This window comes from Melospiza melodia, chromosome 5, assembly GCF_035770615.1.
Source record: "Melospiza melodia melodia isolate bMelMel2 chromosome 5, bMelMel2.pri, whole genome shotgun sequence".
Classification (NCBI taxonomy): Eukaryota; Metazoa; Chordata; class Aves; order Passeriformes; family Passerellidae; genus Melospiza; species Melospiza melodia.
The window spans coordinates 8038990-8062041 of record NC_086198.1 but is presented as its reverse complement, the minus strand read 5'-3'; the positions used below and the strand labels follow the sequence as shown (position 1 = coordinate 8062041).

The following is a 23052-nucleotide window of genomic DNA, read 5'->3' as shown; positions in this document are numbered from 1 at the left end:
ATTTTCTGCCAGCTGGCATTTTCCAACACTTTCTTTAATCAAAGCATGACCAAGTTTGCTGTTACATGAAGGCTAGAGTACATCATGTAGGGAAATACCGCACTTAATGAGGTGCTGGTAGTTATATCTGGAAACATTTAAGGAAAGTGTAACTGTTTGAGGTCTAGAATCCATTTGTCATGGTTTAACCCCAGCTGCCAGCTAAGCACCACACCACCTCTCACACACTCACCCCCACCAGGATGTGGGTGAAAACTGGAAGGGTAAAAGTAGGAAAACTTTTGGGTTGAAATAAAGATATTTAAATAAGTAAAGGAAAAGCTATGCACACAAGCAAAGCAAAAGAAGAAACTCATTTAGCCCTTCCCATAGGCAGGTGGGTGTTCAGCCATGTCCAAGAAATCTGGTCACTCGGGAACACAACATCACTCCAAATGTCCCCATCCCTTCCTTCTTCTTCCCCCACTTCATATACTGAGCATGGTGCCATATGGTCTGGAATATCCCTTTGATCAGAGGGGGACAGCTGTCCCAGCTGTGTCCTCTCCCACTGCTTTGTGTACCCCCAGCCTCCTGTCTGGTGGGATGGGGTGAGGAGCACAAAAGGCCTTGATCCTGGGCAAGCCCTGCAACAGCAGCAACAACCAAAACATCCTGGTGTTATCCTTTCCAGCACAAAACCAAAATGTAGCCCCATACCAGCCCCTCTGAAGATAAACTCTACCCCAGCCAAAGCCAGCATGCCATTGCTAATTTCAAATATTTAATTTCAAACCTATTTACATTACAAAAAAAAAAAAAAGTTATGTTTTGTGCTCTCTGCACTAAGTAGAAAGATTGTCTATGCGTTGATAGAAGAAACCTCTCAAATGAGCAAAATGTGAGGTTTTATGTAGAATGAAGTCTTTACAGCAGCTTGTTGTATTATGGAACTTTGTAAAACATGATTTTCACTTTGAGAGGTCAAAGTCTGTAGGATTTTCCTTTCAGACACTATGTTCTGAACAAGCAGAGTAGTTTTTTGTGGCCAGGTATTCAGGACAGAGTTAAGGGGCAGATCCACATCCAGATGCTTCTCCTCTGCAAGCAACTGCATGAGGTTTTGACATTGGTTAGTGACCCTGCTCCAGACACCATCCCCCAAATCCCCTGCAATAAGGCAACTGCATGGCTTAGGGGATTGGTAATCGGATACCTCACCTCCAGGTCATCCTAGGTCTCTGGTTCAAGAGCAGCAAGGCTTTGTAATGACTTAAATGCCATTGCACATTTATTTGGAGTCATACATGGAGAAGTGAACATATGATTTCTATGTGACAAGCAGTAGGTGTCCACATAGAGATACAAACATTGTGACAGTTGCCAGCCTGTTTGAAACATTTGAATGACTAAATATCAGTCTAACAGAGATTGATTAATTCTCTAATAACAGATTTGTGTTTTAATACTGCCTCTATAGTAATAGCATAATGGTTTATATATATATATATGTATTTATATATTATGTACTTCTTTTATATATGCTTATATTTTAATATATAAATTTATATTTACTTACATTTTGTAACTGAGTGAGACTAAAGCCTCTGTTTAACCCTCCATCTTTTTCTCTCCAGGTTGTAAAAGACTTTGAAAACTGGCTTTGAATAGTACTGGAGGCAATCCAAAGCCAAATTTAATTTGAGTTTTCTGTCTCAGCTGATACAAATTCTACAAGAGTGAAAATGTGTTCTATAGGTCTTCTTAGGCACTTTACTACATAGGAGGAGCTGTAAGTCCAGAATTTGAAACTTCAGCACATCCTTAACAAGGATGCAACTGAAATAAAACACTTGCAAGGTCAGTATTAATCTAATACTTCTGGAGTCAGACTGCATGGCCTGTGCGTGAGAAGAAAAAAGGTAGAAGATGCTCGCTGTTGAGGAATCAGGGCAGGCAGGTAGAGTGGTCAAACAAAAACATGACGCCTTCTCCAATCCGCTGTCATGGGTGGCTGCGGCAGAGAGAGGGGCTGGCTGGCACGAACACCCTGTCCATTGGCCCCTACTGCCTCCCAGTGGGCATCGGCTACTTCTCCTTCGGGATAAAACAAACGCTGGGGAGGTTAAAATTCCTGGTACAGAAGCCATTGTCCTCGGATAGCTAATGGGGGAGTTCACGGACAGCGAGACTTCGGCTATGTAAAACCAGAACGACAAAGCTCTTATCATCCTCCAAGGGTGTAGCTCTCTGTGAAATCACGGATGTGTGGTTTCCCTTTGCCTATGGCTTCGTGCAAAACATACACCTCCATCTGAAAAAAAAAAAACCCAAACACAAATCTGGTTCCAGCAGGCAGCCTTACAAACAAATGTGAGTTGTCATCATATCAACTTGCATGCAGAGGGCTCTGTCCCCACCGCTCTGAGCTCTGAGGAGCAGCAGCAGAGCAGTGTCACATCCCATGGCTCTACCCTCCATGCAGTGCTATAACTAACTTTATTTTTCTTCTCACTTTCCTTGAGTGTGCTGAGAGCAACAGCACAGGACATTAAAAAGGGATGCGAAACATGAAGAATGAAACAACATGAGGAAAGAGCACTCTTTGCTGCAGTAAGGCCTCCACTAAAGACTGCAGGAAGAGTTGGAGAGATGCCTCTATACTTCCCTGACAGCCTACCGACCTTCCCAATTTACAGCCCCAACTTGCCTTTTCCTTCTGGGCTCAGCAAGCCAGGGGATCTGTTCAAAGCTAGGCACCTCAACTCTGTGTGTTTCCCATCCAAAAAATCCTAACAGTCCCTCCCAGCCCTGTGCAGATGTTGCTGCCTACCTGAAAACAGTCACCTAAATCTTTGTGTTGCAATATTTGTGTGATTGCTGCAGCTGCACACAGGGAGGGGGCTTTGAGGATAACAGCTCTGTGCTCCTGTGGAAGTCACAGGGCTGTGCAAACACTTATGAGGATTAGAGCTGCTGCTCATGCCTTAAACACTGCATTTGTCTACGTCTCATACATTGATCTTACAGAATGAGAAAGAAAGAAAGAAAGACATCACGCAGTGCTATAGCACAAGTTATATGAATAAACAAACTGGGGCTAGGTGTGTCCAACTACAAAGGTCACTTAGGTGTGGGCAGTTTTTCCTCCAAAGTTATCCTGTTCAAGGTGTAATATCCTGTTTTGTTTCTGCAGTCCTTATCATTGAAAGTTCAAGATCCATGGATCTGATACCCTCCAGTGCATGTAAGAAATAGAATGGAAAAATATCGGAGCAAGTGGATAGTACTGAATACTCAGATAAAACCAAAAGTAGTATTGCATTGGAAGTACTGTTTTTGCATCACTCTGGTTTTGGGAGAGCTTACATTACCAGGTTTCTGTGTGTGTATGCATGCACGTGTGGCAGTCCTTCAAAGGAGGAAATAGGATCCCTAACTTTTAGTGCAGAAAATTAGTAACAAAATAACACGCAAGCTGTGGGGCTGATAGCATCTTTGCAATCTTGTACTTAATCTGCTATCCCCAAGAAAAATCTGTTGACTTTCCAGTTCTACTCTGCCCAGGCTGCACACAACAATTAATGGGCCTTACCCTACGCCTGTGTAACAACCCCTGAAGTTAAACGTTTGCACCTGAATTTTCACAAATCGGTGCCCAGACAGGGCTGCTCGCGCAGCCGGGAAAGCCGAAGCCCCGCTCGAGGTGTGCCCCCGCTCCCCCGTTTCCCGGAGGGCTGCAGGCGCGGCTGGCGGCGCTCCGGGCGGGAGCAGGTGCACGGGAGCGCACGGCGGGCGCGGGGCGGGGCGGGGGCAGGGGCAGGAGCGAGCGGCGGCCCGGGGCGAGGCGCTCCCGCCCCGGTGCGGGGCGGCCACGTGGAACCGCGCGGCTCCCGCGGCGGCCACTTCCTGCTCCGCATCACCCCGGCGCTGCGCCCGGCGGGGAGGCAGCGCGCAGCCCGCGGCTACCGGGGCGGCGCGGGGCTGGGAGAAAAAAAGAGGGGGGAGGAAGAAAAGAAAAAAAAAAAAAAAGTTTGTACGTGCGGCGACGGCGAGAGGACAGCCTCCGCAGGCGGGCGGCTGCCGGAGAGCAGCGGCGGCCGGGGGAGGCGGGGGAGCGGCGGCGGGGCCGCGCCGTGCGGTGCCGCGGGGGGCGGAAGGCGGCCGGTGCGCCGGGCCGGGCGCTGAGCGCTCGGCGGCGGGAGGCAGAGGGCGGGCGGGAGGATGCGGCTGAAGCTGGGCTTCCTGCTGCGCGCCGTGCTGCTGGCGGGCAGCTTCTTGGGGCTGCTGCTGCTCTGGTCCTCGCTGTCGCCCCGCGCCGAGGAGCCGGATCTCCCGGGACGGACGCGGGTGAGTGCGCGGCCGCGGCGGGCGCTGGGGCGGGCGCGCCGGAGCGGGTGGCGGGGCCGCCGCCCGGGATGTGACCGGCAGCGGCTGCGGGCGGGCGGGGGGCGGCTGCCCGGGCTGCGGCCTGCGGAGCCTTGCAGGCCCGAGAGGGGAGTGCGGAGCGGCGGGGCCGGCCCCATCCGGCCCCCGGAGCCGGCGTCCCTGTCCGGGCGGCGGCGCGCTCTGGGGCTGCCCGCGGCGGGGCCCGGGGGCGCCGTGTTCCGAGGGGCCCCGGGCGGCCGAGCCCGGCCGAGCTCCGATTCGCGCCGCCCCGCCCGGCTCGGAGCCGCCGCAGCCCCCCCGCCCCCGGCGCGGTGGTGCGGGCAGCGTCCCGCCGGGGCCCGTCCTCCCCGGGACCTCCCCGCCGCCGGTGCCCTGGGCCCCCGAAACGCGTGGGATCGGCTTCCCTTTGGGGGCTTTCCATCCCTCAATAACCGCGCCCGTGTCCCCTGGGTGAGAGTCCCGCTAAGGTCCCCCAGAGCTTCAACAAAGGCTGCAGGTGTTCCCTCGCCAACTCACCTGGCTGCCGCGGATCGGCTTCCCGGCGCTTTGCTAACCAAAGGGCACGTTTGGCCGAGCAGAAGCAGCCCATCAGGTAATTTAAGAGCAGCGCACCGAAAGCCAAAAGGCGCTGGATTTACCCGGCTGGTGGTGCCGGTCTCCCATGCCGAAATGGTGGGAGCACAGGTGATAATGCGAGGCGGGCAGCGCTTCAGCTAACTTCCAGACAGGCTTCAGGAGGTCAGACGAACAGATCTGCAGTATGAGTCTTGCCGTGGCCTTGTATTAGTCAGGTGAAAATAATCTGACCTTTTGACACCAGGGTCTTAGAAGGAGTCAAAGTAATTCTTCCGTTTTCACCAGATGTTTTAGAGCTCAGGAGCATAACTGGACTTAAGGAGATCTGCTTGAAGTAAGATTAGCCAAGATTAAAATAATCTTGGTAAAGTCATAAAATTTTCCAGTGATTATCTTAAAAAGGGATCTTTTATTATATGTTCACTAATGATCTTGGACCTCTCAGTGGGCTGCTTTGGATAATTGTGTAGTGCTAGTGAGTTGACGTAACTCTTGTTTTTGAAAACTAGAAATGACTTTGGACTCCTTCAGCAGATGCTCTGTCTTCTGAAGCTGTTACAGTTTGCTGTATCTTGGCAGTTACTGCTGAGATAATAGGCCACAGCGGTTTTTTTGAAGATAAGCAGTTTATTAAGTGGTGAAGTTTCTGTAATCTGTTCTTCTAGACACAATGTGGGATTTTCTGTGTGTGGAAAAATCTTCAGGAATTTATTTGTATACCTCTGAAGAAAATATCAGGCAGTAGACATTTTGCATCAAAAGTGGTCAAATTACTTTTCCTGCTCAGGAAAGGACTGTGAACAGACGTTCAAAGGGACAATCTCTGGGAAAGAAAGTTGTGCTTACATTGCTGTGTAGTGACCATCCTCAGATGCTTATTCTGGGGCGACCACTGAAGTATTGTAGCCCTGGTGTGCTTGTGCTGTGGCAACTTATCCGGTGCTGTAATGCATCATGCTGCCTTTCTCATGAGCCTAAAGGCTTTTGCTCTGAGACTTTTGAGCTGAACCATTGTATTCACTTCCATTCACATGTGAGGTTTAATTAAAGAGTGTTTTTTAGCTGGTTTGTGTACCAGTAAAGGAATTGCAAGACTTTTTACAGTCCTGCCCCTTGATTACCTGGTCTTGACCTGAGGAGGAAATATTTGTGACAGCCATCTCAGGAAATAATTCAGTCTTCGTTGAGAACAAATACAATTATATTAAGTAAACACTGTCAAAAATGAAATCTAAACAGAATATCTGATTAATTAGCTAGATCAGCTGTTTACTTGCCTTTGTGATATATATGAAAGTAATGCATGCTGCTTCATCATTTTCTGTGAACATTATTGTTATTACTGAGTTCATGTTTTGGGTTGGAGCGCTTTCCACCTCAGAAGCTGCTCAGGTAAGGGTTATGAATTGAACAGTAATGACTGTTTGCTACTAGTAGTGCTCTGGCATATGAGTGGGAAGCTGTCAGAGCCCAGGATTATGTCCAGAGGTTAGGACCTGCATACCCTGCATTGTGTTAGGAGCAGCTGATATCTTGGAGTGTGCTCCCTGCAGCACCTGGGAGCAGTGTGTGCCTTGGTACAGCTTCAGCAGAAGGGAAGTAGGAGTTTAATCTTAGCTGCTTCTCAGAAGTGCAGTGGTGTGCTCTTTGTTCAGTTGCAGAAAAGTGTGTTTGCTTTGTTGTCAGTTTCCCAAAAGTTTGTTAAGCTAAAGCTGACAGATAAATCTTCCTCCCGTACAACACCCTCCTTCCTTTTCTTGCGCTAAAAGCTCTAACCAACAAATATGAAATCCCTTGTCAGACAGTACCAGCTTAAAATAGAATTTAGCTTTTTAAGCTAACTTCAGGCAGTATCCTTTTCCTCTCTGCAGTGTAACCGTGGGCACTTTTTAATAACAACAAAGCATTAAAGATGCAAAGATGAAAAGATTTGCTGTGTTGTTCTTTTTTATGTTTATAACCTTCAATGTTTCCCTGCCCACAGCAGCAGACAATAGGCAATACAGAAAATCTTTCAGTGTTATAGATATGAACATTTAAAAAAATATCCTTTCAAATATTGTGGCGGGTTTTTTTTTTTACTGATTTAAAAGATTTCTGAGGTCTTTCAGAAAGTAAAAATGATAAATGTACAGAGAGTTTTCAAAACAAAAATGAAAGTGGAGAAGTAGGAAGGAAATGACAACCAAGTGGTACTAATAGTATTACACATAGCTGCAGACAGTGCCTTTCTTTCCAATAAAAGACTCTCACTGATGCTTATGCAGAAGCTGGGAGGACAGAACTGTTCTCTGGGTAACCTCACTTGGAACTTCCTCCAAGAATCCATTTGAGAAAAAAGTTCTTGTGGGATTTGGAGTGAGAGATTAAGTATTCATTTGCATTTTCAGAAGTATCTAAAGACAAACTAACTCTGATCCTTAAGAACTTTCAGTTTCCAATCTAAATCAAATTGAAACAATGAAAATATATGAAGGTCTGTTCTCAGAGTCTTAAGTGCTTGTCTGCTTTTGTGTAAGGAAGGATACCTGCTATCTGATAGCAGGGATTGCAAGGTTGTAAGGAAAAATTGGGTAGAATCATTGATTTGATTACTATGTTGTGTCTTTTGGATGCTTTCTGATACCTTCTGGTCTTCTGGATCAAGGGGTCACAGTTCTGGTCTTCTGGATCAAGGGGTCACAGTTCTGGAGCCAGCAGGAAATGATTGAGAATCACAGAATAGGCTGAGTTGGAGGGGACCCATCAGGATCATCAGTTCCAGCTCCTGGCCCTGTGCAGGACACCTCAGGAGTCACACCATGTTCCAATCACACCACTGAGGCCATTCATGGTAACAAGATTGCTGTAGGGATCCCAGCTACAGTATTTGTTGTTCTCCAGCGAGATGTGTTGCTAATGATCAGCCTCAGAGGTACAGCCTTGAAGCCGCTGTTGTCAAGGAGTAGGTAGTACAGCAGGCAGAACCAATGGGCTGAAACAGTAAAGAAAGATTTGTTACTGAAAAGTTGAAAGCTTATTTAAAGGAGTAAATGTACTGTAGGTCAACTTTATCTCTCCAGATCTGACTAATTACAAATGACCCTATTCATTTGTCTATACGAAGGACAGTAAGGAAGAGTGTCCAGTGTGTTCCTAGGGTCCAGAGGGAGGTTAGTAAGGTAGTCAAAGATTTGCTGGAAATGTGTGCCTGACCTTGCACAAGGCAGAAATGTAGTGATGAGACTGCTAAACCCACAAATAAATTCCATAGTCTGTCCTGTTCACTGGTGTAATGAGGAGAACTTCCTGAAAATTTGGCACTGGCTGCTTGGCCTTATATCTGGGAACCTGGTGCTTCAGATTTGAAGCATTACAGTAAATTCAGCATTTTCCATAACCACAACACCTGAGCCACCCATGAACTTGCCATATATTGAAGGCATTTAATTTTGTGTCTGTAGGTGACATGGTTTACTGGGATTTTGTTTAGGTCTTATTTGTTTATCAGTAGTTGTCAGACTTTCTGGACCATGTTTAAAGGGTTTTTTCAAAGTGTGCATGAGTAGCTGGGCAACAACTGTCCCCTTCCTCCTACCACCCCTGAAAGTGTGCATGTCTTGGATACCAGATGTGCTCAACAGGAGCTTGTGGGGTCAGTCTGCCGCCCTTAGACATCTGTACTCCCATTTCCCTGCCAGGGCTGCTAGCTGTCCTTGCTGCCAGATGCCATGGCAGCTGTGCCAGAGTGAGGGAAGAGTGCTTGCCCTTGGATAGGGACAGGAGGCTTTGCTGAGAGCCCTGGTCAGGTGGCAATTGCAGCACATCCCTCTAGTTCAGGAAACCAGATGATGATCTTGCAGCTGGGGCTATGGGCCTTCACCAACTGCCAAGTTTAAACATTACAATTCCCACATGGTCAATAGAAGATGGAGAATTTATGATGTGGAGGCAAAAGCTTTAGAAAAATAAGAAGAAATAAAAGCTGAATGGACATTTTCTGAGCTTTTTGGTGACACCCCTTCTTCCCCACTTTAAGGACTGCTAATATCCTGTATACCTTGGCTTGATTGTCACTGAGATCTTAATGACAAGTTGCAGACTGAATTTCAATTGTTATTGTGGTTTAAATTAGATTCTTTGTCTGGAAGTCCCAGAGGAAATTGTTCACTTTCCCTTAAGGAGTAAGTGTGCTTAGAACAGAAACTGAGACACAGCAATTTGCAGTTGATATCATTACTGGAGCAAAGGCAGGAATTGGAATGAGATAAAAAATCAGATGTAAAAGGGGCAGTAGTGTTCAGTAGTGAAGGGATGTGAGCTTTCTGAACTTGGTAAAAATGTGATGCCTGGTGGTACAGAAGTGATTAAATGACAAAATAATCTCTCTCCAATTGTTATGTTTAGTTATCTATACATAGGTCACTTTTTAAACTGGTTTGCCTTTCTGTAATTGAGTGACACCAACACAAAGGACGCTGCATCAGTTCTGCTACTCTGGCATTATCTGAAAGCTGAACACAATCATTCATCAGCTGGGTTTGAAAAGCTCTATTCAGGTGCAGGGCTAGATATAGCCACACTGCCTTCTACAATCAGAGCTGTAATAAGTCACCACTTCTTGTGTGACATTCACCAGAAATTAACACCTTGCCAAACTTTTCATGCTCAACAAGTTTGGCTTGAAGACTGTGCACAGTGAGGTAATGAGCTTGCTATAGCCAAAGTATTGCTATTTTAGAAAGTAATCCTCACTTCTGACAGGAATTTTTATGTTGCCAGCAATAATAACAGGCAAAATGTTTTGAGATATTAAATTATATTTTTTTAATATGTGCTTTTATCTAAATTTGCTTTGAAAAAGCTTGTAAAAATCTGACACCCTTGGGAGAGTATAAAAACCCCAATCCCTATTATATTCAAAGGGAAATAATTTTGACAAGCGCTTCCAGTTATGTTGCAGAATCAATGACCACAGATGTGAAAAAATGGGGAAAAAAAGAAAGCCTGTATGATACCTACAATTTAGTACACATATATAAATTATATTCAAAATTTCTTGAACTCTCTTGTCATTCAAAAACCATTGTATTAAGTTAGGTAAAGAACTCATTATCTCAAGACTGTTAATTATGTATATGTCTGCTCCTCTTCAAAGGGCAGTTTTTATGTATGTGACAAGATTCCTTTTGTCCTATTTTAGCCCCAAGTGTTACCATTTGTGAATAATGTAAGAGAACTGAACAGCTGAAAAATCAAAGATCTTAAGCTAAGACTGGCATTTGCTTTTCAAAAATCCCATTGCAGGAGCAGAGTGATCTAGGGTATCCAGGGAATGTTTGGCAGCATCCTCAGCATAGGATGAAAGGTGACCCTGCACACTTAGGTAAGATAATGCAACAAAAATGTAGCAGTTGTATCTGTCTTGGGGATCACACAGGTTAAACTATTAATCTGTTAGTAACACCCCAGAAACTGGGATCAGCACCATCAACTGGGTAGTCTGTAATTTGTGGTTTAGGGAGAAAAAAAAGTAGAAGTGGTAATTTGTGCTGCTTAGGGGCCAAATAGTGGGGCATTGAAAATAACATGTAATAAATTCCTCTTTTAAATGAAACTCCAAGTAATAGTTAACTTTCAGTTTTAAAGCTACTGAATATGGATGGCTAAGCTAAAGTAGTAGAAATTCTATGCTAGTAAATTTCATTATTGCAAAAAACTTATTGGGTCATCAGGAGGACAGAAGTAGATATGTAGATTTTTCTCCACATGGCCAAGCAGCATTCACCTTCCCTAACCCAGGCTCAGCAGAGTTAAAATTGCTTGTATTGAGCTGACGTTCTCTAATCAAAAATGACAGCGTCTTTGTCCTATTTTTGTCAGATATTAAATCAGCATTACGGGAGACTGCCAAGTGGAAATAGGGCAGGATAAGCTGTTACTTTAATAGCTTTGACTTCTACCTTGGGGGGGGGCTGGGAGGATGCTTTTTACAGTAACTAGGCCATATAATCTGAGAGGACTTTAAGTCTGGCAACAGTTGTATTTAATTACTAGATTTACTCTGTGAGTATGGAAAACAAATGTCTGCTCTGGACGATTAGTTTAAAATTAGCAACATTAGAATTAGCAACATACTCTGTGATTCTTCACAGAGTACTCTGAGTTGGAAGGGGCACACAGGGGTGATCAGGTCCAACTCTCAGCCCTGCAAAGTCCCTGAAAGTCACACCATGTGCCTGAGAGTGTTCTCCAAACTCTTCTCGAACTGACAGGCTTGGTGGTGTGAGCACTCCTCTGGGGAGCCTGTTCCAATGCCCAACCACCCTCTGGGTGAAAAATCTCTTCCTATATCCGACCTAAACCTCCCCTGACACAGCATCAGGCCATTCCCTTGGGTCATGTCACCACTGGTGCTTTTCCAGCTGTCTGATGGATGTTTTGTCCAGATGGATGCTGATAGATGGTACCAAAAGCTTTAGGAAAATCCTAAAAGATTACATTGACTGGCTTCCCTTGTTCAACTGCTTGGGTTACCTTGTCATAAAAGGAAATGAGATTTGGTAAGCAGGGTTTTGCTCCCCTCATGCAGTTGTGCTTGCAGTGACCAATGACTGTGTTGTCTTTCAGGCATTCTTCGTTACCTCCCAGAATAACCTCCACAACTTTACCAGTCACTGAAATGAGACTGACAGGCCTGTGTTTCTAGGGTCCTCCTTCTTGGCCTTTTTGAAAATTGGAACATTGTTAACCAACTTCCAGTCAACTGGGATATCTACAGATTCCCAAGAGCTTTCAAAAATCACCCAGGGAGGCTTTGTGATGACATTCTTGGATAAATCCCACCAGGCCCCATAAATTTATATGGATCCAGGTGGAGCAGCAGATTCCTCAGATCTTCAGGCTCAACTGGCAGTTTAACATTTTCACAGCCAGGGTAGTCCATCATCAGTGTTGAAGGCAGAGGCAAAGAAAGCATTAAACATCTCCACCTTGTCAGTATCCCTGACTGCGGGGTCGCCATGCTCCTCCTGTAACAGGCTGATGTCATTTCTGCATTGCCTTTTGACAATGTATTTTAAGGAAATCATTTTATTGTTCAACTCCAGTAGAGCTCATGCTGGTCAAAAGGCCACCTCCTCCATCAGTTCTCTTTAATATTTTTGTGAATCAAAGGGAATTTATCTTGCTTGAATCTGTCTTTAGCAGTGCACCTCTGCCTCGCAGTGCCTTAGGTTAGGCACGGTTTTGATGAGTGAGGTTCCCCCTGTTCTGAGTGCGGTGCTTAGGGGGTGTGTTGAGGAAGGAAGATGCCCCCAGCAAAGGAGAGTACTTAGCAGCCAGCAGCATGCATGTCCTCACAGCCTCTGCTACTGTTTAGGCTTGGATTTGGGGCTTTTCTGGATTTTCAGATTAATACAGGTTGTAGAATTAAAAATTAAACTCAGTGGGTTTCTATAAACTTAAATGGTTTAAGATTGTGCTTTGTGGCAGGTTAGGATTTATCAGTTTAATTATAGCCTCCTCCTCTGTGAAGGAGCTTGTGGGGGAGATATGTGTTTTTGTGGAAAAGGTATTTTGTTGTTAATAGCTGTACAAAGATATGGAGGAGAAAGCTGATACTTGTATTCTACCTTTGCTTTTCAAACAAACATCCTTGTTGTGTTTTCCTTGCTTGGGAACAAATAATTTTGAAATGTTTCCTTATTCATTGGAATATCATTTGAATTAGCAGTTCTGAAATTTGAAAAAACCCAAAACAGTGTAAACTGTTTTTGAAATAGGTGGTTGCTTTCCTTCCATGTGCATTTTATAGCACAAAATTCCTATTTTCTGAAAATCCATGGATTTCCCATGTGGAAATAAGTTTCTTACCAGGCTGCATACAGACATTATTACTAAAACATAAATGACTACTTTTGTAATTAAGAGATGATGCTTTAAAAATAATTGTATTAATCAGGAATTAAGCCTGCTTCTCCCTGCATAAGCATGCCTCTTTGCAAGGGAACAAATTGCTCTTTTATTTCTTTCTTTCTCTTATTGTAAACTAATTGCATGCTGCTCTTTCTCTTATGGTGTTTTGTTGCATCCCTCATTCTAATCCCTGAACGCAGTAACATTTTTTAGTATTGCTCTTGCTTTCCTAGGCTACAATGTATTTTCCTTTGACTTCCTTGGTGAACGTTCAGTTGCAAATAGCAGCAGTCAGCCCTGGTGTGTGAACCTCTGAGCAGCAGGAGAGATTTGAAGGACGGTAAAAGGTAAAAACAGTATACCAGTTTACATGTGGAAAACTTGCTTTACAGGTGTCAGTCTCAAAATATAATTGTTAATGAAATTACAGCATGAGCAGATGGTGCTCAGCCCACAAAGTTTCGTACTTATTTTTGTTGTCTTTTAAGAAATTGGCAATGAAAATGGCTCAGCAAGAACTGTTCTGACTGGAGTCGATCTTTTTAATAAGGCAGAAAGGTATTATTTTAAATTCTGTGTTTTAGGAGAAAATACAATGTTTTTAATGAAATCAAGTATAGTCTTTTTCATATTCGGGCATTTTTGCACAGTTTGGGGATTAAAATTTGCTTTGGTTTTAACCTGCAGTAAAACATTTTTTTTTAAGCATTAATAAATGAACAAAGGGCCAAAGCATAGCATCCTATTTTATTTCTCAGTTCCTGCCTTTATGGTTTTGAGATTTTGAAGCATTGTCTTTCTTTTGAGTTATTTATTAAAATTTCTATCTATGGCAGAGAATTATTTACCATTTTAAATTTGCTGTAGAAAATGTCTCATCTGTAATAACATTTTGAAGCAAAACCTTAAAAAAGTAACGAAGCTACGTCTTAAAAAAAGTTCTTTTTTCCAATTGAGAAAAGAGGATCAAGAAAGAAAGCATTAAGATAATGGGGTCTTCAGAGGAAATTAATTGTTCTCTGCACGCTTTAGTCTTGAAACAAGTTTTGCTACACTCTCAGTTAAATGAGGCCTTGAAGTCAGCTCTTCAAGGCTTGTAATATATTGCTTTTATTGGACTGCTTCTCCTGCTCTGCCTCTGCTATTCCATCTCCCACAGTGTTATTCTAACATTTCAAAGTGTATGAGAAGCTTTAAAACACAGCTATGAAATATATTGGTTTTTCCTCGCCCCTTCCATGTTTTCCACCCTTATTTCCGTCCCCTCTATGCAGTTTGTTCTGCCTGTGCAGAGCCAGGACCTGCAGTAGTGACAGCATGGGAACAGTGTCTCAGTAAACAGCAGAGACAGAAAGGTGCAGTAGGTGGGGTTTTGTTGTTTGCTTCTCCTGATGGAATATGAGATTCTAGCCATAGGAAATGTATCACTCACTTCTAATCACAGAGTTCTTAGCCAAGAGCCCTCAAATGCAGAACAATGCTTCATGGGTTTCCTGTGCCTCAGCTCTTGTTGGTGAGTGGTAAGAATCTCCTGCTCCTTTTGGATAGCTTTTTGGAGATCTTCAGCTCCAAATTCTGATATTTCAGTCAATGCAAGTAAGGTACTCCTACAGCATTAGATTAACCAAGTTAGTAAAGAGGTACTATCGAGTACTCTCTGCAGAGGTATTTCAGCCCTGGGTGTCTGAAGTAAGACTTGGAATTGGTTCCTTGGATGCATATGTGTGTGATCTTGGTGAGTCTTCTGTCCCTCACTGTGTTTACTTAAATATGTGCTTATTTTTTTACTTATGTAAACACTACAGGAAAGTTTGGGCTAAGAAAGGCCAAGAAATGTTAACCTGCCAGTGAGGCTGTCAAGCTCTTTGAGCAGTTCCAGGCATAATGTCATCCTTCAAATCATCTGACAACCATCCTCAGCCAGAGCAGCTGTCCATGACACTGGAATCAGGTCTGGGACAAGACTTTGATGCCAAACTTGGGGCGACTCTAGTTGGTTATTCTGGCCCAGCTTTGGCAGTGGATGATGAGACCCTTGAGTGCTCATTGACAGAGCAGTGAGTAGGTGTGCAAAGTGTCAAAGTCATCACCGTTATTTTGTGTAGAGAAACAGTGGGGGAGAAATCTCTGCAAGATGCAGAGTTTCTGTCTTGGAGAGCAGGCTTACCTTTTGCATGAATAGGCACATCAGTCATCTCTCAGGGAGTTAACAAGTTTTGCTCCCATTATTATCTTCTACCAAGACTGGTGATGACAGGGGAGTTGTCAAGCTGTTGTGATAAAAGGGAGCGGACTGCCAGGATAGTTCATGTAGCTTTTAATCTTTGTGTATGCCTGAGGGGCCTTGGGAAAAGAGGATGGCAGGGAGCAGGCTGGATTAATTTTTCTGGATGAAATGGATATGTCCTGGGGGTTGGCCTACTTTAAAAATAATTAGAATTCTTTGAAATCTGTTGTCCTTGAGCACACTTCATCTGTCCTATGTCCCCTTTTCTCTGATTCTCATATGCCTAGATCTTGTGGTTGAGAGATGCCTTGTGCCTCTTTGGGAGGCATTTGTTTTGGTAATATTTCCCAGAGGTGCATAATTTCTAAATCAAAGCTGACTCACATGTGTGTGTGTGGTGAGATGCACACAGGGACTGCAGGTAATCAGAGGTACCCAGTTATGATTTTGCCCTTAAGCAGAGAACAGAGAGGCTGCTCGACTCACAGTGAGGTGTGTGAGACGCTGATGCTCAGTTTTTAACATTTGTATTTACTGGAAACAAGGATGTGGTTTTCTTCCTTAAAATAAACTTTATAAAATAATCCTGCATGTTTGCATCAGGTGACAAAGGCATGGTTGGACCCTTACAAGGAGCCTTGATGGTGATCACTGATTGACTGCAGGCAGCACAAGTCCGTGTTAGTGCAGTGAGATGCACTGCTCTTGCTTATATCTTGATTATTTCATGTTCTTATTCCAATCTCATCCTCATCTGAAGGATGAATACCTCATTTTACTCTGTTTCTTTTCTTCCTGTTCATTCTGGTTTTTTTCATCATTCATTCTATGTGGGAATTTGGGGAGTTAATTAAGCTTATTCTCACAACCCCCTGTTCAACAGCTTAAGAATTTTCCTGCATTGCAGTAAGGTATTAAGTGACATGGAAGTAAGGAAGAAAGATAAACGGTCAGACTTCTCCTCTTGACTTTATAATAGTTTAGGCAATATATTTTCCTACAGGTTTGTCACGTGCTAAGGGTTTTATGCAAAAATTGAATTTTCATTTTAAACTCTACAATTCATGTCTATGATTAAAGAGCCTTAAACATTAAGCACCGAAGTTTTTACTGATAGACTTGGCCAGTTAGCATTGCTGTAAAGGAGGGGCAGATTGAACAGGTTTTTGAACATGTTTTATCTCATATGATATTTGCAAGAATTTATTCTGTACTGATAACTTGTCAAAATACTGTTTGCAATCTAATTCCAACAATCATAATTTTTCAAGAATGGCTTCACAGTTGTTAATTTCTAAGAAACAGACAGAACTTTTATCTATAATTTATCTAGCTACCATAATGTACTGCTTAGTGTTACCAAAGGCATAATGTTGCAAGCAGAATTCATTATAATTTTTAGCTATAAAATATGCTTTAAAAATATTTCTTATTCACTTAAAAAAATAACCTTCACTCTGATGCCTTAACATGTTCATTGATGAGAATGCTTTTGCATGTCAGAAATAATTGGGTTTTTTCCTTGTTTTATTCTCCAAGCTGAGATTTCTGTATTGCAGAGCATCATATTTTTTATATATTTCTTAAAATGCATGGGCATTTATTTTAAAGCTGAGTATTACTGATGAGGAAGTTAAGATTTCTGATATTCTGTAAGTCACTTTGGCTTTACATGTGGAAACTTTTCAGCAGTGTATTTTTAGTAGATCTATTCATAGCCTAACATCAAACCCCAACAGCTTTCCTGTAGGAAGTCCATTTTCTGCCCTACATGTATTTATTAATTCTGTCACTTCTTAATGTTCCTTAAATGCTTTTATACTGAACTGTCTATAGTATTCAAAGAAACTTTAAACTAAATGAAAAAGACCCGTTTTGGCAATTCAAATGTTTTATAACTGGTGCTGATTTTATCCCAGTGCGTGTTAACCTCCATGATGTTCCTTTACCTTAATGTGTTTATTCTAAAGTTCTGGTTCCTTAATTATTTTGTCTGCAGACTGAAGACATACCAGCACTAGGCTGACACATTCCCTAATACCCTTTCTTATCTAGCTGGAGTGGCATAAAAGATTGGACACAAGAATGAAAAAGAACATGGAAGGGAGTTCTGTCTGACATTTCTAAGGAAAGGGTAATTCTGGACACGTAGAAATAGTGTTCAAATCATCATGCTGTGAAAAGCCACCAGTTCTATGGATATATATTTTAATGAAAACTCTATTGATACTCAGAGCTTTCCTGAAAACAGAGAAGTGCCCTCCCCTAGTGGAGGGCTGCCTCTGGTTATACACATCTTGCCTCTCCTCCATGAATTTAAGAACATGCAACTCTCATTCTGTAGTAAGAGATAAAATAATCCTATGTGTGTAGATTTGGCTTGAAAGAAGAAAGGGAGATTCATATCACTAAGAATACTTAACAGAAACATACTTTGTTTTGTGGAGCATAACAGTGTTCCTGCATTACCATTAATAGCAGAGGAATCCCTGGAAGAGCACTCATGGGCTCCTGGGGAAGAGGAGCAGCACCCCTCACCCAGACCACTCCATCTGTTTTACTGTTGTGGGCTTCTCCTACTTGGATTTTTTCCAGTTAGATTATTTCTGATACAGGATTTGGGTGTGCTGGCTCAATAAACCACTCAGCTGAGCAGTTCTGCTGGGTTTTTTTCTGATGCTCTTAATACACCATGAGTATCTGACCCTAAATACTTTAGGACCATAAGTGTTCTGCCTTTCGTGCCTCTGGTTTCTCAGCAAAGCCAAGTGGGTCTCCTCCAAAAGAGGAGAAATGCTTAAAGAGAATAACTTGGTGGGGAAGGTTTGTTGGTGTTTGTTTTGTTCACAAGGACCATAGAATGGTTTGGATTGGAAGTGACTTTAAAAATCATCTGCCATGGGAAAGGACACCTTCCACAAGACCAGTTTGCCCAAAGCCCCATCCAACCTGGCCTTCAACTCTTCCAGGGATGGGGCATCTACAGCTTCTCTGGGCAACCTGTTCCAGTGCCTCACCACCCTTGCTGTAAAGAATTAATTCCCCATATCTAATTTAAGTGACCATCCCTCAGGGGAAGCCATTCCCTTGTCCTTGGAAGAAGTCCCTCTCCCTGTCTCCTGTAGGTGCCTTCAGGTACTGGAAGGCTGCTCTGAGGCCATCCCAAGGCCTTCTCTTTTCCAGGCTGTACAACCCCAGTGTCTCAGCCTGCCTTCATAGGAGAGATGCCTCATCCCTCTGGCCCTCCTCTGGACTCAGTGTAGTGTTGTAGTTGACTTGTGTAGTCTTGTTTTAAAGGTACAGAAGAACCAACCCTCCCAAGTCAGGCAGCTGCTGTCCTGCCACTCTGCATGTACTTGCTGTCCCCGGTGTCCGTGCTGGCTGTCCCCGGTGTCCGTGCTGGCTGTCCCCGGTGTCCGTGCTGGCTGTCCCCGGTGTCCGTGCTGGCTGTCCCCGGTGTCCATGCTTGCTGTCCCTCAGGGGTGCTGAGGGGCTCTGAGGACAGGCAGCCCCGAGCCCCTGTGTGCCTGTGCCCAGGTCATGGCTGTGGGCAGCTGGGCAGGCAGCAGGGTTCTCTGTGTTTTGCTCCTCCCAGGCACTCTGGTTTTCAGCTACCCCTTGCTTCCAGCAGCTTGCCCCGCTCCTGTTCTGAGCTAGCTCAGCGCTGCAGTGTGCCCTGCTCATGGATGCCAGATCCATGAGGATCCAGGATGCTCACGCAGCTGTCTGTGGGGAGTCCTTGATCCAGCTCAGCCTGCAAAGGGTGTCAAGGTGCTCGCGTTGGCACGCAGACAGGACAGAAATGCACGGAGTGGAAGTAAACTGCAAAAATGTAGCCATCCCACTCCATAGCATCAGCCTGAAATATCCAGCACCTGTCAGACAAAGGTTTAAATCCAGAACAAATTAGTAAAAACAAAAATTTAAAGGCAGCTCATCTGCAGCAGCTAAAAGATACAGTTTTCATAAATCATCTGCAAGAACTAGGTGCATCTTTGTAATTCATATTTCTGCTGTTCCACAGTTCTCATTGCAGCAGAGATGGAAAATATCCCCTTCAGGTTTTGCTGTATATCTGCAGTGATGGGAGATAAACATCCCTGTAATGTATCAGTGTTGACATTCAGAAGCCTTCCAAACTTTGCTTTTTAAATCAAATGGGAAAGTTAGCTTTGAGCCTCTTCACTCTGTAGGAAGAATGGGCAAGTGTTCTTTGGGGTTTTTTTTTTTTCCTTTGCTACATCTTATATAAATCTGACATCCCTTACAAATCTGCAGTTGCCATACTGTCAGGAATTGCAGAACTGGAAGTGCTATACTAAACAACAGGAAAATATGCTATATCCAGGTAAAACACTCTGTCTGAAGCAACAGCTAATGCATAGACTTATGCTGTTCATGTTCTGTTGAAATTATTAAAAATGGAAAGGTGCCTAGTACCTTATTTTTAAGCTGTTATTTTTTTAATTGAAGTGATTTGAAAAGTGAAAATTTTCAGATTGTGGTGGAATTTTTGCATTGTTTGGTTTTTTTGCTTTATTTATATAATTTACTGGAACTATTTAGTGCAAGAGTGAATCAATCTGGTTTTTTCTATCTTAACTTACAATATTTGCCCAAGTCTGTATCGGATGATAAAGTCATGTATTGAGAAAATGTTTGTTTGGATAACTTGCATATGGCAGTCTTAAACAGAGCTCTTATATTGTGCTGTTGTCATTTGTGTGTAAGAACTTCTCAAAAGAAAGCACATCGTCCCAAAAAGGTGACTGATTATTGACAGTAGTAATGCTGGCATGGCTGACAACATGGGAATGTAGGGTCTCCTACAGAAGAAGCTCTTTTATATTGCTTTTCTTTTACCATTTTCTATATAAGAATTTTGCAGTTTATTGAACAGTAGCAAAACACAGTGGATTTGTGTGTGTGAGTGTATTTTGATTAGAGTATCATTCTTGTGGATTTTGGTTTCTTTTGCTGATTCTGTTTTGATGTACAGCAAACAGTCCTGTACTCTTTACTGTCCTGTCCAGGTACATTTGCCAGTTCATCCTTCTGTGGTATTTGATGCCTGATGTATGTAGCTTCTCTTCAATATTGGAGATTGCAATACTGACAATTTTCTTCTTTTGCAGTTCCTCCTCCTGGGAGGCACTGGCTCACTCCCCAGTCAGACTAAAGTATAAACTGCCTTACTGACTCTTCATTTTCCAGCTACAGGCCAGATTTTGCTGTGTTAGAGACAACGGACTCTCTTTCCCAGGGACTGCAGAAAGCTTTTGAATTGAGTTTTCTGACAGGCTTTAACAAAATTGTCTTTGTTAGAAGTTGAAGTGCAAGGCTGGCACGTAAAGGTCTTGATTCAGTGAACTGTGTTCCAGTTTAAACACCCTTTTAATGAACTGGATAGATCATAAGTAGACTTTGTAAGGTGTCTTCTATGGAAGATGCAGCCAGTGAAGGGCACAGTTTTCATAAATGCAGTTATTAGCAGCTCTGTTTGAAAACCACAAGTAATGCACATGCCTAGGGCTTGTGGAAGTCACTCCAGATGGAAACAGCATTACTGGGGTGATTATACCCTGAGGAAAGGCTCACTGACATTTTGAGATCAATTTTTAGCCAATGTTCCATTCTCAGTATTTACATGGAGAGTCTGAATTGCCAGGACTTCAGATTTCACAACAAATGTGCTAACAAGAAGTGAACATTTATTGAAAAGATTGTGTTGCTGCAGAGAAATGCCTGTTGCTATGCTGGTTGGATGGTGAGAGTATCCTGCAGACAGAGGCACTGTGCTGAGAAAGCTGACTTCCATATTTTTTCTGACCAAGAAGGAGCTTCAGGTGTCTTTGTGTGTGTTGTACACCCATGGAATGCTACAGCGCCATTGCTAGGGAGTCAGTGCAGATGGGAGAATGCTGCCCACTGGCATCTTCCCCAGGTGTGAGGTCAGAAATGCCAGCCATAGTGTACCTGAGCTGGAAGCACAAAGGTCATGTTAAAAGTCTCTTCAGGATCTGCCAGATGTAAGGAAGTCCCTCAGAAGATGTTCAGGGCTAGAAGTTAGTCCTTGGTGCCGTGTTAGGAGAAGGCAGTGGGATGTCTGTTCCCAGTGTTGATTTGGAGAGTGATGTTTTGATCGTTAGTCTCACACAGCTTCAAGTTTATATTGTGGCACCACCGTGGATCATCTGCACTGACAGAGTAAATATCAGGGCAGTGCATTACTTGAAGTTCAGGTGCAGCATGGCCACCTTTTTGATCAGCCCTGTGGTCTCAAGGTGCCCACAGTGGCTTCCATGCTCCAAATAAAAGATACTGCATGGCAAGTGCAGAGAAATGTGCAAAGCTGGAAGCACAGGCTGGTTTAGTGGAGCCCATTTAGGAAGTTTGTGGATTATATTATAGCATTCTTGCTGGCTATCTAAAAGATGCAGATATCCCAGCTGTGCTAACACATTATGTAGCTTCTAAAGCAGGGCTATAAGATAGATTTTTAAATTCATCATGTTTACCTTACAGCAAAACAAACAATATCACTAGCTGTATGTGTCACAGAAAGAGCAGTCTATTTACCAAGATTGATTTGTCTGTTCAATACATTGGTTTTTTATTAGTTTAGTGTTGCTGCAGGGTTTTTTTTTTTTTCCTTTTTATGCTTCAAATGTGTGTGCTGTGTTGATTTTTGGGTTTTTTTGAAGTATTTGGTGCAGATAAGAACCTCTCTTACCTCAATGGTTCAGTAGACTATAACTAATTTTATTGGCAAACACCACACACGTTCTCCTATGTAGGAAAGACCAGGAATGAAGGGCCAAGGAAAGATGAGATCAAATCACAGAGAACACAATTGATCACAAGTTTTTTCCCTTCTCTTGTCTAGTCAAGCAGTACACAAGGAAATTACATAAATACTCTGAATTTTGGAAATCTTCTGGGAGTTCAGATGCAACTTGTAGAAGCGGGTTTTGGACTGTATGTATAAGTTGTGTACAATGCAGTTTTTAGCTTTAGCTGGCTGTTTCCTTGAAGAAGCTTTCAAAATGGTAGAGTTGATCAAATTCTAAAAAGCAATTTAAAAAAAGACAGAAGTAGACTGTGGTAAAGCCTGAGAATGATTACAATATTTCAAGATAAATGAAAATCTAATCATGCGGTTTGCTCCTTAATAGCAAGAAATATGAAATGAGATTGACATATCTCTCTCTAAAAATTGAGGCAGACAAGATACAGCACAGAAAAGTGCATCTCTTGATCAAGCGTGTCCATTAGTGATGGATTTATTGTATTGTAAATGTCATTTACTTGCTGAGTTATATAAAAGAAATGCATGATTTTTAAATATCCACCTGTCCCAGATGATTGAGGAACAAGAATGAAGTTCCTCTGCAGGCTTGAACCAGTGCAGTGTTCATTGTTGATGCCTGAGGAGCCAGAGAAGCTGGCATCAGCCACATAGAATGTGACAATTGATGATAGTTCTTGTTTCTTTCTGAAGCTTTTTCTGAAAAGTAATAGAAGTTGGATTTTATCTATAGTAAAGTTATGGGTTATATACGGTAACTCTTTTGTTTTTACAAAGTGAATGCTTGTGTTGTGGGTTAAGCTCAGTCAGCAGCCAAGCCCCAGGCAGCTGCTCCCCCTCTCCCCCACCAGTGGGATCAGGGAGAGAATTGGATCAGTAAGAGTGAGAAGACTCACAGGGTGAGATAAAGACAGTTTAATACAGAAAGCAAGAGCAAAGCACACAAGCAAAGCAAAACAGGAATGAATTCACTGCTTCCCATGGGCAGGCAGCTGCTCAGCCATCTCCAGGAGAGCAGGGCCCCATCACAGTAACTTGGGAAGACAAACACCATCACTCCAAATGCTCCTCCCCTTCCTTCTTCTTCCCCCTACTTTACATACTGAGCATGATTCCACATGGTCTGGAATATCCCTGTGCTCAGTTTGGGTCACCTGTCCTGGCTGTGTCTCCTTCC

General features: G+C 43.2%; 1 protein-coding gene across 2 annotated transcripts in view; it reads left to right on the top strand.

Moving 5' to 3' along the window:
* The first annotated feature begins 4201 nt into the window (after positions 1–4201).
* The window catches only part of GALNT7 (polypeptide N-acetylgalactosaminyltransferase 7), a 72194-nt gene continuing 53343 nt past the window's right edge, over positions 4202–23052 (top strand). For both annotated transcript variants that reach the window (XM_063156199.1, XM_063156200.1), the window contains exon 1: positions 4202–4329. In XM_063156199.1, the coding sequence (XP_063012269.1) occupies positions 4204–4329 (126 nt within the window). In that variant the 5' untranslated portion in view covers positions 4202–4203. The remainder of the gene's footprint in view (positions 4330–23052) is intronic.